The 14,874-nt window shown below is 44.5% G+C and overlaps 1 protein-coding gene across 2 annotated transcripts; it reads left to right on the forward strand.

The window, feature by feature from the left end:
• Window positions 1-811: 811 nt before the first annotated feature.
• Window positions 812-9,806, forward strand: HFE (homeostatic iron regulator). 2 transcript variants are annotated; one of them, XM_067752187.1, is made up of 6 exons: window positions 814-1,134; window positions 4,560-4,823; window positions 5,008-5,307; window positions 6,148-6,423; window positions 6,556-6,669; window positions 7,633-9,806. In XM_067752187.1, the coding sequence occupies exons 1-6, from the start codon at window positions 1,059-1,061 to the stop codon at window positions 7,671-7,673; spliced, it is 1,071 nt and encodes a 356-aa protein (XP_067608288.1). In that variant the 5' UTR covers window positions 814-1,058; the 3' UTR covers window positions 7,674-9,806. The 2 variants fall into 2 exon arrangements, with proteins under 2 accessions (XP_067608289.1, XP_067608288.1); XM_067752188.1 differs by lacking the exons at window positions 6,556-6,669; window positions 7,633-9,806 and having other exon boundaries at window positions 812-1,134; window positions 6,045-6,418.
• Window positions 9,807-14,874: the final 5,068 nt, after the last annotated feature.

Below are 14,874 nucleotides of genomic sequence, written 5' to 3' on the forward strand. Positions count from 1 at the left end.
AAAATGTTTCATTGTGGAGGGGATGACAAATGTTCTAAAATTGATTGTGGTATAATTGCTCACCTTTATGAATATACTAAAGCCGTGGAATTTTATACTTTAAATGGGTGAATTGTATGTACGTGAATCATATCTCCATAAAGCTGTTACCAAGAAAAAAAAAAGTAATTGTACAATCAACCCCCATGTGCTCATCAGCAGTAGTCAACATTTTCCCCACCCGATTTCATATCCCCACACAGTTAAGAGGCCTTCATTTCCAACTCTGATTTTTTCTGAGATGGCCAAAATTTGCATACATGCTTTAAAAGGTATCACTTATTATATTTATTAGGCACTTAAAGGTTTCAGGAAAATCAGACACTAATATCCTTTTGAAATTTCTCAGAGAGTAGTTCTCAAACTTTGTTGTGTGTGTTGGGGGGAAGAGGGGTATTTAAAATCCCGTTGCTCTGGTGGCACCATACAGCAATTAAATCAGTGTCTGGGGGCTATAGCAGGGCATCAATAAGTTTAACGATTCTCCGGGTGATTCCAATGTGCAGTAGTTTGTGAAATATAATTTAACTACATAAATTGTGAAAGATGTTTCGGTAGATAGGATCTAATCTGTTAATCTTATGATTTAACTAATTCTGATCAAAGAATAAAATAAATTTTTTATGCAAAAACATCAGGATTGGAAAGTTGAACTTAAAATTTTTCAAAATGTATAATTAAATTTTCAAGTTATTCAATATTTAAATATTTAGATCAGAAAATCGTTAAATATACTTTCCCCAGTCAGCAACATCCTCCCTGGGTTTAAAAACCAGAAGGACAGCTGGGTCACCGAGTGTTTCCCAAGCAGGTACTCTGGATTGCAGGAGAGCTCAAGTGCAGGAGACCCATTTCTTTTCGCCAGTGGTCACGGAAAAGGATCCCACTGGCCAGGAAGTTTCATCTGGGATCCCCGGAGCCTCGGCAATGGCTCCAGGGTGACTTCTTGGGCCACCCCCGTTCCCCCGCCCTACCCAAGCGGCTGAAAAGCGCCAGGACGGACGGTCGGAGCCGGCGAAATGGGCCCGCGAGCCCGGCCGGCGCTTCTCCTCCTGATTCTCCTGTGGACGGTGGCCACGCAGGGGCGACCGCCGCGTGAGTCCGGGGGCTGCAGGCCAGAGAGGAGAGCGGGGGGTGGGGGGAGGAAAAATCGAAACTAGCTTTTCTTAGCGATTGGGAGTTCACTAAGCTCGGAACGACTGCTGTGCGCCTGTGCGCCGTCCCCTCCCCCAACTTTCCCCGGAGGGGACGTGGGTCACTGGGGTGCAGATGGGGTTACGGGGCCTCTCGCCCTAAGACCTCCACGGCCACCCCCGGCCCGCTCGCTGTCCCTGCTGCTATGGAGTTACACTCGGAACCACCCACTCCCTCCTCCGAGCGTGACGTTTCTAGGTATAAACCTTGTGTCATCGAGGCCAAGCTCTCGGATTAGGGGTCCTTGGACTCGGATCTCGGTATTCTTGTTTCTACTGGTGGTTGTGTCGTTTTACCCCCGATCATCCCCAAACAGGAAGTTCTTTTCACCAAGGGCGACCTCGGCCGGAGCGCCCCCTCGGTGTTTCCTTTCCCGGGCGCTCTAAGGGTTGGGAGACTTTGGGACGAGCGAACGCACGGCGGACCCAGCTGGGTTTCCATTTCAGAATCACTGGCGCTGTGGGTGGGAGGTTCTTGACAGAGGTCGGCCTAGGGACTGACTGACTCTTGGTGATTGTTCTTTTGCCTGGAAAAATAACATATCTGCTGTTTTTGAACTTTTGAACTGAATCGCACAGTTCTCCTTTTCAGCCCGGAGTTGTTGATTTGCAGTGTTAATAGTATTGTATAATTAACCGGCCTTTACTAAAGGATGCCAAAGGGATGGTAATTAACATGTAAGTAATGACCTCAGTTTTAAATCGCCTTCAGATCTGTGATCCTGTTTGACTCTACTATGCATTTGGGAGGTAGGAGCTATTCGTATGTTGATTTTACTCGTGGTTAACGATCTCAGGTTAAATCCTTTCCCCAGGTTACAAAGAATTCAGGCAATCTGGTTTTCTGACACTGAATGAAGTACCACTGGTTCTAATCTTAGCTGACAGTGTTCGCCCTTACTGTTGTCTGGCACAGCTCTGGACACTTCATACTTTGTCATGTAGCCTCAGAACCACACTTGGAGGGTAGCTAGTATGTGTATCCACACTTTATAGATGACGAGAATAAGATAAGACTTGCTCACAGGTGGTGACTTTGTTCAATGTTACTCAGGGCTTTTGAGGCAGAGCCCGTGTCTCCGCTTCATAGCTGCAATCCTTAAAAGTCACACTGCGTTAGAGGTTGAATCATAACATTTGTTGGACACAAGTCTTCACTGTTCACAAGTATTGAAGCAACATCACCCATGTGTTACGCTGTTCTAGACCCAGGAGAGAGCAGGGAGCCTAGTCCTCTGGTGCTTTGTATTCAAGTAGACGGGGATGACAATACACAAAAGGATAGAGAGCATCAGGTAATGGGTGCCCTGAAGGCATGTGAAGCACAGAGATCAGGGCAGGCCACTCTCCCTGGCTGGGTTTGAACAGATACCTGAAGGAAATAGAGGTGATGCTGCCTGGGAGTAGCGCTTCCCGGACAGGCTGGGGAGACATGGCAAGGATTTGCAACCTCAGCACTACTGACATTTTTTTTGTTGTGGGGACTGTCGTGTGCACTGTAGTATGTTTAGCAGCATCCCTGTCCTTTACTCACTGGATGTTAGTACACTCCCCAGTTGTGACAACAGAAAGTGTGCCCAGACATTGCCAAATGTCCCTTAAGAGACGAAATGTCCTGGTTGAAGAAAGAGCAAGGGCACCGCTGCAGCAGGAGCGCAGGGGCCGGAGGCCTAGAATAGGCAATGGGCTCAGCAGAGGAGCCGCGGGCGAGTCTCCTGGGGCCTCACAGGCTACAGTGTGGATTCCAGCCCAGCAGTGATGTGATCAAGCACAGCTGTTGAAAAGATTGCTCCAGCTGCTCCGTGGAACGCATAGTGAAGGGCAAGCAGACAGGCGGGAGTTGATGGACTGGGCCGGTGGGAGCAGAAGTCGTGGTGAGAAACGGTTGTATTCTGGATCTATTTTGAAGGAAGTTGCTGAGGGATCTATGAAGGATCACATGACAGACAGAGTCGAAGGTGCCTCTGTTATTGTTTTATTTTATTTTTATTTTATCGGCCTGAGCAACAGGGGGATAGGTGATGCCATTTCTGAGATGGTGAAGGCGGAAGAAAGAGCAGTTTGGGGGAAACCAGGAGCCTGGTTTTGGACTTGTTCAAGTTTGAGATCCCAGTGAGTCATCCAACTGGTGGTATCACGTAGGCAGTTGGAGTGTAAGAGTCTAGAGTTCACGGCCAGAGACAAAAATCTAGAAGTCAGCATTTAGTCACCCAACAAGTGTGTATTAAGCACGTACTACATGCCAGACACTGTTCTAGGCATTGCGGATACATCCCTGAACTCCCTCATTCTAGAATTGAGGAGAGGTGTAAGGAAGCTCTCACCTGCCCAGAAGTCTGTCCTCTTGGGCTTACTGGAGTTTTTCTATATTTGCATTTGATTGGGAACAGTTTTGCTGCTGAAAAGCTGCCCTGAGCTGTTTATCAGCACATCTTCCAGCATTTGACAGCAAACATTTACAGGCAGACCTCAGAGATATTGTGGGTTCGGTTTCAGACCACCACAATAAAGGGAATGTCACAGTAAAGCTACTCACATGAAGTTTTTGGTTTCCCAGTACATATTCAAATTATGTTTACTACACTGTATTCTATTAAGTGTGCAATAGCATTGTCTTAAAGAAACAACATACATACCTTAATTTAAAAGTACTTTATTGCTGAGAAACGTTAACCATCATGTGAGCCTTCAGAGAGGCAAAATCTTTTTATAATAGTAACATCAAAGATCACTGATCACAGATCACCAGAACAAATATAATAATAATGAAAAAGCTGGAAATCTTGCGAGAATTACCAAAATGTGACGCAGAGACATAAAGTGAGCAAAGGCTGTTGGAAAAGTGGTGCTGATAGACTTGCTTGACACGGGGTTGCCACAAACCTTCAATTTGTAAAAAACACATTAGCTGCAAAGTGCAGTAAAACGAAGTCTGTCTGTACACTGTAAAGCATTTAGAGATGGAAGTAGTGAAAAAAAACAATAACTCCTCTGGACTTGGATCTAATTGGCTCTGAGCACTAACTCTCGAGCTCAACTGCCCTAGCTAGGCACACCTTGGGATTTTCTAGAGTCTGTTGGATCCAAGGGAGGCTGCTGTAACTGTGACTACTGGGGCAGAGGCTGGGGCCTGCGATGGGGTGGCAGGCACACGTGGCAGAGGGGCACAAGGGGAGAGCAGACGGGAGGGACACGCGGAGGGAAGGCAGGCACCGCATGTCACTTTCACGGGGTGGGGCCAGACACAGCTGGTACCAGTTGATTCAGAAGGCCTGCCTCCCAGTTCCCCAGGCAGCTCACAGAGAAGGCCTGTCGCCCTCTCCCCAGGGTCACACTCCCTGCGCTTCCTCTTCATGGGTGCCTCCGAGCCAGACCTTGGGCTGCCCCTGTTTGAGGCCTTGGGCTACGTGGATGACCAGCTGTTCGTGTCCTACGATCACGAGAGTCGCCGTGCAGAGCCTCGTGCCCCGTGGCTCTGGGGCAGGGCCACCAGCCAGCTGTGGCTGCAGCTGAGCCAGAGCCTAAAAGGCTGGGATCACATGTTCATCGTGGATTTCTGGACCATCATGGACAACCACAACCAGAGCAAGGGTATGTGGCGAGCACGCCTCGCCTTCCCGAGGTGGGTGGAGTGTGTCCCCGCCTCAGGGATGCATCTTGAGGGAGACGACTGGCTATTTGAGATCGGGGGGCAGGGAAGAGGGCAGGAGTTTGATTCCTGAGGTCACTGGGTCCCCGTAATGGCGAAAACAGGGGCCTGCTCCTTTGGTTTCAGTAACGAAGATGGGAGTGCTGCCAGAGTCCCACACCCTGCAGGTGATCCTGGGCTGTGAAGTGCAAGAGGACAACAGCACCAGAGGGTTCTGGAAGTACGGGTACGATGGGCAGGACCATCTTGAGTTCCGTCCTGAGACGCTGGATTGGAGAGCAGCAGAGCCCAGGGCTCGGACTACCAAGCTGGAGTGGGAAGTGAACAAGATTCGGGCCAAGCAGAACAGGGCCTACCTCGAGAGGGGCTGCCCTGAGCAGCTGCAGCGCTTGCTGGAGCTGGGGAGAGGGGCCCTGGACCGGCAAGGTATGGCGGGAGCACCCTCTGCCCCTCTCTTGACGGACGGACAGGAGGGGGATGCAGGGCATGGGATCCCCGGCTGGGTTTTCAGAGATGGTCCAGGTTGTGTAACTCTCTGCGAAGGTAACGAGGTCTGAGTTTTCCACCCTGAGGTCTCCAGCTCTGAGGTCTCCACCTTACAATTGAGATGTATCATCCAGCCATGAGTCATGGTTTTCATTTTTTTTCCATGCACGTAGCTAAAGAGGAAGTAACTGTGATTTTTCTCTTGATTTAACCAAGAACGCTATGTATATTTATAACTCTTAGGAATTCAGAGATGCCACTTATCACATGAATACCAAGACAAGAAATGAATACCACGGAGGCAACCGGTCAGAGTAGCAGAATCTTGGAGGGTAAAGGTTACGTTCACAGAACATGGTAGTAGTCACGTAGGCTGCCTATCTTACAAGGCCCCTTTTTACAAGAGTAATTATTGGGTTGAACCAGGTGAAATTACCAGTAGTACATATTCAATCACTTTTGAGCCTCATAGGGGCAATTTCACCTGATTCAACTTAATATCTTAACAAAGAACATAAGACATGTGCAACGAGTATGCATATTTACATGTGGGGCCGGAGAACAGGCTGATATGACTGTGACTCTTCTCCATGTGACACCACGTCAGAACCCAATCTTGGAACATGTGTTGGGGCACAAAATGGGTGTCTCTCCTACAACTTGCTCTGTCTGCACAGGGAAACTCCTTCCTCCAACCCATAGAGAAAGTGAAGTGAAAGTTCTGGTCTTCCTGGCATGGGTAGGAATCCCCCCTCCAGATCCTCCCTCCTTCCTGTTCAGCGCTTCCTTTGGTGAAAGTGACTCATCACGTGGCCTCTGCAGTGACCACTCTACGGTGTCAGGCTCTGAACTTCTACCCCCAGGACATCACCATGAGGTGGTTGAAGGACAGGCAGCCACTGGATGCCAAGGACGTTGAGCCTGAGGACGTGCTGCCCAACGGGGATGGAACCTACCAGGGCTGGGTGGCTTTGGCTGTGCTCCCTGGGGAAGAGCAGAGATACAGCTGCCAGGTGCAGCACCCAGGCCTGGATCAGCCCCTCACTGCCACCTGGGGTATGGATGAGAGCCAGGGGCTGAGAAAACCTGGTGTGGGTGGGATGGGAGTGGTCAACAGGGCAGTGAGGGGAGGGTTGGCTCTGGGATGGGGCAGTGATCATGGGCTTTCACTTGCTTTTGCTATTTTAGAGCCCTCGCTGTCTGGCACCCTGGTCACTGGAATCATCAGTGGAATTGCTGTCTGTATCATCCTCTTCCTTATTGGAATTTTGTTCAGAATCTTGAGGAGAAGGCAGGCTTCCAGTGAGTAGGAAGAAGGAGGAAGCCTCTTAGCATCTCTGCCCCCAGGACACACTAACCCTCCTGCAGGAAGTGGGGCAGGGGGAGGGCAAAGGGGAGCTGGCATCCACGAGAAGCCTTCTCATCTGTCTTTCTCTGGGAGCCCTGGCATGTCCCTGGGAGCAGGAATTAATGATTTCCCTCAGAATGAAAGCTCCTAATTCAACAGACATCTTTTGAATGCCTGTTATTTTGCAAGGTGCTGTTTTAAGTAGTGCAGGTGCTTTGAGGTTAAGTCGCCTTTGCTATCTCAGAACCCAGGTCTAGTAAGGAATGAAATCCATGACAGGTAAATGCAGTTAAAGACCCCCAAAGATCCTAAGGCAGATAAGAAGCACATGCTCCGGGGTGTCAAGGGAAGGGATGACCACGTTCATCTGGGGATCAAGAAAGGCTTCTGGATCTTGAAGAAGTAGGATTTCTTTAGGTGAGGTTGAGGACTAGGGGAAGTCAATGCAGATGTAGCAACTGTGCAAGTGGGAGAGTGTGAGGCATGCTGGGAGGTGAGAAATTATTATCAGTTGGACCCTTGACTTTAGGTACTTTTCAGTCTGCATTTCTACTCCCTGAACATTGGTGGTGCAGGGGAAAGAGGGGCAGACAGAAGCCAACTCCTGTAGAGCCCTGGGGGCCTTTGGGATGTTATGTTATGAGCACTGGAGGGGCGGCGATCAATGCAGGGACTTAAATAAGGAAGGAGGAACCCAGTCTCCTCGATATGGAGAGTGAGTTGTTAGGAGGTGAGATGGGAGACAAGGAGACCAGTTAGGAAGCTATTCAGCAACTCCAGATGAGAGATAACGGTGCCTGAAATCCAGGAGTTCCTTGGGAAGGGGGTGACAAGAGTTGACATGCGTGGCCGGGGAGGGGAGGAGGCAAGAGGATCGTAGGTCTGTGATGCCTCTTTCCTGGATCTTGTCTTTACAGGAGGAGCCGCAGGGGACTATGTCTTAGCCGAATGTGAATGAAGTGCAGCCTGCAGACTCCTTGTGGGGAAAGAGAGGGTGCACTTGAGGCGTTCTTCATGTTTCCGGACAGCTGGACCTAAGAAATAGAAACTGTCTCAGGAACTCTTTGCTCTTAGCCTTCCCCGTTCACTGTCCAAAAGTTCCCCATCTAGGTTTCTGAGTTCCTGCTTCTTAAAGGGCCCTAGTTGTGACCTCTCCCCGAGAACTGGCTCTCCTGAATCCCAAGCTGCGTGTAGAGCCTGCCTCCATTTCCTGCATCACCTCAGACTCCATACACCTACGTCATCTCATCTCCTAACGGTGGAATGAGTCTCCTTAAATTTGGGGGGACTTGTGATTCCTTTAAACATCTGAGAATAGCTTTGAACCTTCTCCTCGGGACATACACTCTAATACCCCTACCAGCATTTGACACACACATCCAGGCGTTTCCTGGACCCACTCAAGTTTCCTTTTAACCCTCTCTCTATTATACAAGAACTCACCTGTTTCCAAGCCCCGTGGTCTCTTCCATCAGAGGGAGACCTGGACAGTTGTACAGTGTGAAGGTTGTGCACTGCACAACCCGAGGAGGCACCTTTCCCAGAAGAGGCATCATGGATGTCTGTGCGTTTTATGATAGTCTTCCCGAAAATGGGTGGGAAGTGTCTTGAGGAGGGAATGTCTTTTTCTAATTTGCACATAGGTGCCATGTAGGTTTCCTTAGGTTAATGATACCCGCACTTACAATGCCAGACTTGAAGTAGCACAGGATTTGATCTCTGCTCACACCCTCTCCTTGTTCTGACAATGAAAATGATAATTAAGATGATGATGATAACGAAAAGGTGGCTGACACTTATTTATAAAGCTCTTCCTTGGTGCCAGACTTAGTTCTGAGTGCCTACTTACATACATTATCTCAATAGTCCTTTGATGTAAGTACCATTATCCTCTTTTTTTTTTTTAAGATGAAGAAAGTGAAATATAAAATAGAGTCTCACAGCTTACCAGGGACAGAGACAGGTCTCAAACTCAATCAATCTGGCTCTTTTTTTTTTTTTTACGGTACGCAGGCCTCTCAGTCTTGTGGCCTCTCCCGTCGCGGAGCACAGGCTCCGGATGCGCAGGCTCCGGACGCGTAGGCTTAGCGGCCGTGGCGCACGGGCCCAGCCACTCCGCGGCATGTGGGATCTTCCCGGACCGGGTCACGAACCCGTTTCCCCTGCCTCGGCAGGCGGACTCTCAACCACTGCGCCACCAGAGAAGCCCCAACCTGGCTCTTTGATCCAGCCCTTGGCCCTGCATTCAGATGGTTAGATGCCTGGAGTAAATGGGGAAGGAAGGAGATGGCTGTGGAGATCGCTCTTCTCTTGTCTCATTGTCTGTATTCTCAGTGAGTTTGACCCAAATGAAGGGAAAAAACAGCAGAAAACAATATCAGCCATGTTTCCTTTCAAAGTCCCTGAGGTAAGAACCCTGGAATGTGACCCCTGTTGCCACCACTGGCCAGCTCTATCTGACATCACTCATGGGACTGTGATTGGGGGTGTCAGTTAGTTACTGTGTTGGACCTCACAGTGTCCTGCTCCAATCAGGACCACCAGGGTGGAGACGTTTCCCTTCAAAAACTGGAGCAACTTCTCTCATATTAAAGATGGAAAACTAGAAGCCACTGAGTGGCCTTGGTCAGCACCAAGATGCTGACCCCAGCATCTTCCTGGGGTCCGTGAGAGTCTGGTTCTCATCCCCACCCGTGCACATTCAAAAAAATTAACCAGGTCACTCAGGAATTAGTCGATTCTGGGAAAATAATTTGTCTGACCATATTCAAAAGGGTACTAATATATACACGCAGAAAACTTGTGTTTACTTTGTGCTGCCACGTGTATTTGGCAGCATAACTGTGAACAAGGCTTTCTGTCCTGGAGGGCAGCTGCCTCAGATCAAATACAGCTCGAAAGTTTGTTTGGTAGATATTGAACTTGGGCAAAGAGATCTCAACTATTTTTTTAAACTTTTCTTTTTTTGCAGTTCCCGAAGTTAAGTGGAGAAAAGTATATAGGATTTGTGCTTACTACAGAAAAGTTGAAAATGAATTAAATTGAAACTATTATTCCGTTCACCAGTAATAAAGTCTATTAAAAATTTGCATATTTCCTCTCACTATTATTGCTATATTAAAATATATAAAATTAGTAGATACATATATTTTAATAAATGCATAATTCATTGTGTTGTGTACTGCATGGTTTTCCTGATGTATTTGTCCATCTTATGTATAGACTTAATCGACTTAATCATTATGTTATTTTGGGGACATTTATACTGCTTCTAATTTTTTAATGTTTTGTTTCATGAAATATTTTCATTAAACCACGGTATCTGAATTAATTGTTTTTCTTCACACTAGACACATTACCATCTAAGCTGTAACACATTGGTCATTTCACCTCCAAACCATGGTGGAAGCACACTGATAAATTCTTTCTCCTTAAACATCATCCTATACTCACAGCAGACTGCCAAGAAGCTTCCTGGCTCATACTAAGCTTCCTACCTCATTAAGGATATGTTACAATTAATTAGGCAACATTTGTCTTATATTGGTTTGTTTCACACAGGCCAAAATTTCAAGAAACATTCTACTCTTCACAGTAATACACAATTATTAACAGTCGGCAACTGCGGCCTGCTAATTTTTTTTAATAACCGTAGTTATAAATCTCCATTTTCTTTCAGTGTTTCTTAGCTTAATTTTTCTAGCCTTGTTCATCAATTCTTAAGGTCAACTACATTTGAAAAGTCAGATTTAAAAATCTGTACATTTAAAAATCTGTATCTTATTTTGCCTCTGGCAAAACCACTTACAAGAAAAAAAAAAAAAAAAAACCACTTACAAGGGTGGTAGTAAGGAGAAGCGCGCCATCTGGTGGCCAAAAATGTCACAGTGGTCTTTCAACTATGGGGTGGGGGGAGGGGGTTCCTCAGGGGAAAAGAGTAAACAAGGGGTGGGGCGCTGGGGATCACTTTTGGAGAAAAGCCCCTGAAAATTTGAGAGCAAAGCTGAAACTATTCACCAGCTATTTGAATCTCTGGAATCGCAGGGCACTGTTGAGCTACCTGAACTGGGAACAGAACAGATGGAAAACGAACAAACCTGCTGATCTTTGAGGCAACCTGCCAGCAGTTGGTTAAGGCTGCTGGGCGGTACAGGCAAAACTTCGGCTTCAGTTATAATAATATAGTCTTAGAGTACCGTGTACTTGATACATTCTTCAGGTACACACACACACTTAAAAACAAAAGACCTTCTCTAAAATGCTGCAAGTTTCTTATAAATTACACACTCTAATAATAACTAGAATTTTAAAATGCATGACTTTAATCATGGAAGATTTTCACATGCGTGGAGTGATATTTTTAATTTTGATTTCTTTCTGTGGACTTTGGGTCATCATATTTTCTTCTCCCTTTTGGAATCAGTGATTAACATGTAGAATATTAATACAATATTAAATCATTTCATGTGACAATTTGATTAAAAAGCCTGGGTTGCCTTGACATCCTGCGTGCATTTGTTACTTGGCCTGGCATGCATGCTGGTATCTCACATATGCTGATTCTGAGTAATTCTCTAAGGTGTTTACTCATGTGTGAGAGATACATATGATGTGTTTTAAGCAGATGCTTCTGTAGCTTCTATTTCTTGGCTGAATGAATTTTCATTCTCAGAAAAGTCTTCTTAGGCTTAAATATTTTCTAAAACTAATTTTTTTCAGCTAATAATTATCAAGTACTTACTAGATGCCAGGCCCTGCTCTAAATATTAATTTAATTCTTCGGAAGAATCCTGTGGGGTAGAAACTCTTGTTATTCTGCTACCCTTATTTTGCTGTATGGAAACCAAGGCACAGAGAGGTTGGTTAACTTGCTGAAGGTTACACAGCTGGAAAATGATTGTATTGATTTTTTTCCCAGCTAGCCTGGCTCATCTTCATAGCCACTACACAATCCCTCTCTCTGAATCAAGAAAACGTGTGGTTGGCATTGTTCCATCTTTTTAGGATGCTCCTTTGAGTATCCATTCTGCTGCCTAGTGGCAGCACCTCTGATTATTTCCTGAGTGAGGAGAGAACCTGTTTTAACATTTCAGAATATACTCTATAGTTATTTCATAAATATTTGAAACATTTGGGAATTCTTTTTTCTGTTCACACACAAAATTCTAACTATCAAATTCACATTTTTATTAATTCTATTTATCATTCAGGGAGGTATTATGGGATAGGTAGCATTGAAGCGCCTGTGAATCATTTTTCACCAGATTTGCATAGAAAGTATTGTAAATAAAGTAATTAAGTAAAAAAAAAATTCTGGCTTTTGACCCAAAGATTCTAAAATAGAATTTTGGAGCTTTCAGTGCATTTGTGTGTGGAGGGGGAGGTGAGGATAATACCAATATTTGCATAAACTTCAGTGAAAGTCTTGTCAGTTAACGTTACCCTATGAGTTGATGAAATATCCTGGATCTTATTCTGTAAACAGAGTGACCACAATGGCATTTTCATAAGATAGTCAGCAAGCAACTTGGATACTGCCAAAGGAGCCTCGCTATGTGTGCAAGAAAGCACCTGTTTTAAACATGGATGTAACAGTTAATGATCTTTGCTTTGCGTACTTTTGTGTTCAGTTTTCACCATTAAAACAAATGCAAAATCCTTTCTTTGGGCTTTGTGTGTGTGATTAAGGAAGTATTCAATGGAACTTTGAGAATCAAATTTAACTACAAACGTGTTTATAAAAATTTTGAAGCAAATGTTTAAGAAAGGATACTGTTAGAAATTCTCTTTCCAAATAACATTTTCTTTAGTAGGTCAAAATATATTACGAATATTTAAGGGAGAAAACCCACACAAGGACAGCAGGCCTAGAAAGTGCAAGTGCCAAAAACTTTTAGTAAAAGAGTTTGAACTAAAGAGAAAAAGCAGGGAGTTCCCTGGTGGCCTAGTGGTCAGGATTCAGCACTTTCACTGCTGTGGCCCGGGTTCAATCCCTGGATGGGGAACTGAGATCGCGCAAGCTGCATGGCACAGCCAAAATTAAAAAATAAAATAAAATAAGGAGAAAAAGCAGGAACGTTTTCCTAGAAGGAAAAGGAGAGGAAATGAGAAAAATATGGAGAGACACAGTATATGTATGTTATGGAAGCAAAAACATGCCAGTGGGAATGACAGTTTAATTCAGGAAAAATGAATAAGAAAATAGATCATACCAAAGTAAAGATTAGGTGGCTGAAAAAGAGAAATGCATTTAAGACTTAGATGGGAAGGAGATAAATCAGCCAGGGGTCAGAAGAGCTGTCTGCCCCAGACCAGGATTGGTGTCCCCAAATGCCCAGAGTAACTACTGTCATGTTATAAATCCCTGTCAGGCTAAGTGGGGCGAGATTGTACTTATGTATTTCTGCAACTATAATATTGCTCAAAAGTATTTCTACCCTGGGATTTCTTTTTCCTAAAGTACAACTGTACCCTGAAAAGTGTTGGTATATTCTGGTAGTTTTCAACCCTGGCTAAGTATCGGAATTGTCTTTTGAATACATATATATTCCATGGGATGATATGTGTACATATATTATATATATATATATATATATATATATATATATATATATATATATATATATTCCTCAACGGTGATATTCTGATTGAGTTAGTTTGTGGAGAGTGGTTCTGGGCATTTTATATTTTTAGAAGACTTTTGTTTAACATCACAGTTTTATTTGTGTGAATATTTCATGTGTCCATTTAGCCACAACTTGTTTGCAGGGTTTTTATTTGAAGAGCCTCACTCACATGAATGGGGCTCTGTGAAGCCAGGTTCACTCTGAGAATGAGAGTTCTAGGGTGACCCACCCTTTCCCAAGCTACAGGACCAAGGAATACCTGAACTCTTCCTAGAGTGGAAGAATCCATTTTTAATATAAATCTATAATTGTATACCTCTTAAATATTCCTGTTTTGACATTCATGATTTTTGAGTCAATGTCATTGAGAAAAAATTAGAAAAGAAGAAATTAGGAGAAGGGAATAAGAAAAAAAGAACCATGTCATACACATTATTTTAAATTTATTTTCATGAATTAAAAAGCATGTTGAGATTTCATGTTTACCTGTGAACGCTGACCTTGCACTTTTCCTCTGTAATGAATGGTATTTCTTCCTAGCTAAGTCTCTGCTTATAAGGTGCATGTTTGTGGTGGGAAAGGGTAGTGAAAGTCAGGAGCCTAAAAACACTCACTTTGGGGCAGAAGAATATAACCATCTAATTATTTCAGAAGTGATACAAACCATATGTCATCCAGAGCTTTCCTGCCCTCTCCTGGATCTTTTGTCTCCATCTTTGGGTCTCTTCTCCCTTTTTACGTAAGTCTGAGGTTATTATATGAGGTCTCTCTCAGACCATAATCTCATTCTAAATCTCTCCAACAGACATTTATTTATTAACCAGGATGGGGGGGAGGGGTGTCTTTTTTTTTTTTTTTCAATTTAACTAGAGTGACTCTTACTGTGGAAATTTTTTAAAGTTGTCAGGAAGCCAGAGAAACTTTTTGATTTGAGAAATCCTTCTCTTCAAACCATATTCAGATCCAGTTCTGTTCTATTCGGCTTTTTTTAAAAAAAGAATGAAAACAAAAATGGGATTAACCTGTTCAAAACACCCATAATCTCATCATAGGCCTCCCAGGGGAGGGCCCTGTAGGCTTTGTAATGACCTTAATCAAGTATTAGCCCTATCTTACTATTAATCCTGGACTCTACAAAACAAACGTATGTTCTTGTCTCTAAAACTAGAGAAGGTTGAGAAAGGATTAATGAAAGAAGGAAAGGAGCTTTTAGGAAATGCAGGCCAATCAGGCGCAGGCCAGGAAGAGGGTCCAGAGGTAACTGATTACCCAAGCCTAGTTTTAAATTCCTTCTCTCACGTGCATTTGCAGAAAAAGGAGTCACCCAGTACATGTTTGAATTGAGGAAGAGAAGAAAAGGAAGAAGTTTTAATTTGCAGTCGTTTGTCTACCTTTTTGTCTTTCCAAACACAGGTCTTTTAGGACGAGAGCCTCTTCATGGCCAGGCTTATATTTCGCCCCATCAAAATGCGTCCTTTAAAACTGAAACATTAAAAGGACTGAAAGGGAAAGTCCCTTGACCTATAACTCTAT

This window comes from Pseudorca crassidens, chromosome 10 (assembly GCF_039906515.1).
Source record: "Pseudorca crassidens isolate mPseCra1 chromosome 10, mPseCra1.hap1, whole genome shotgun sequence".
Classification (NCBI taxonomy): domain Eukaryota; kingdom Metazoa; phylum Chordata; class Mammalia; order Artiodactyla; family Delphinidae; genus Pseudorca; species Pseudorca crassidens.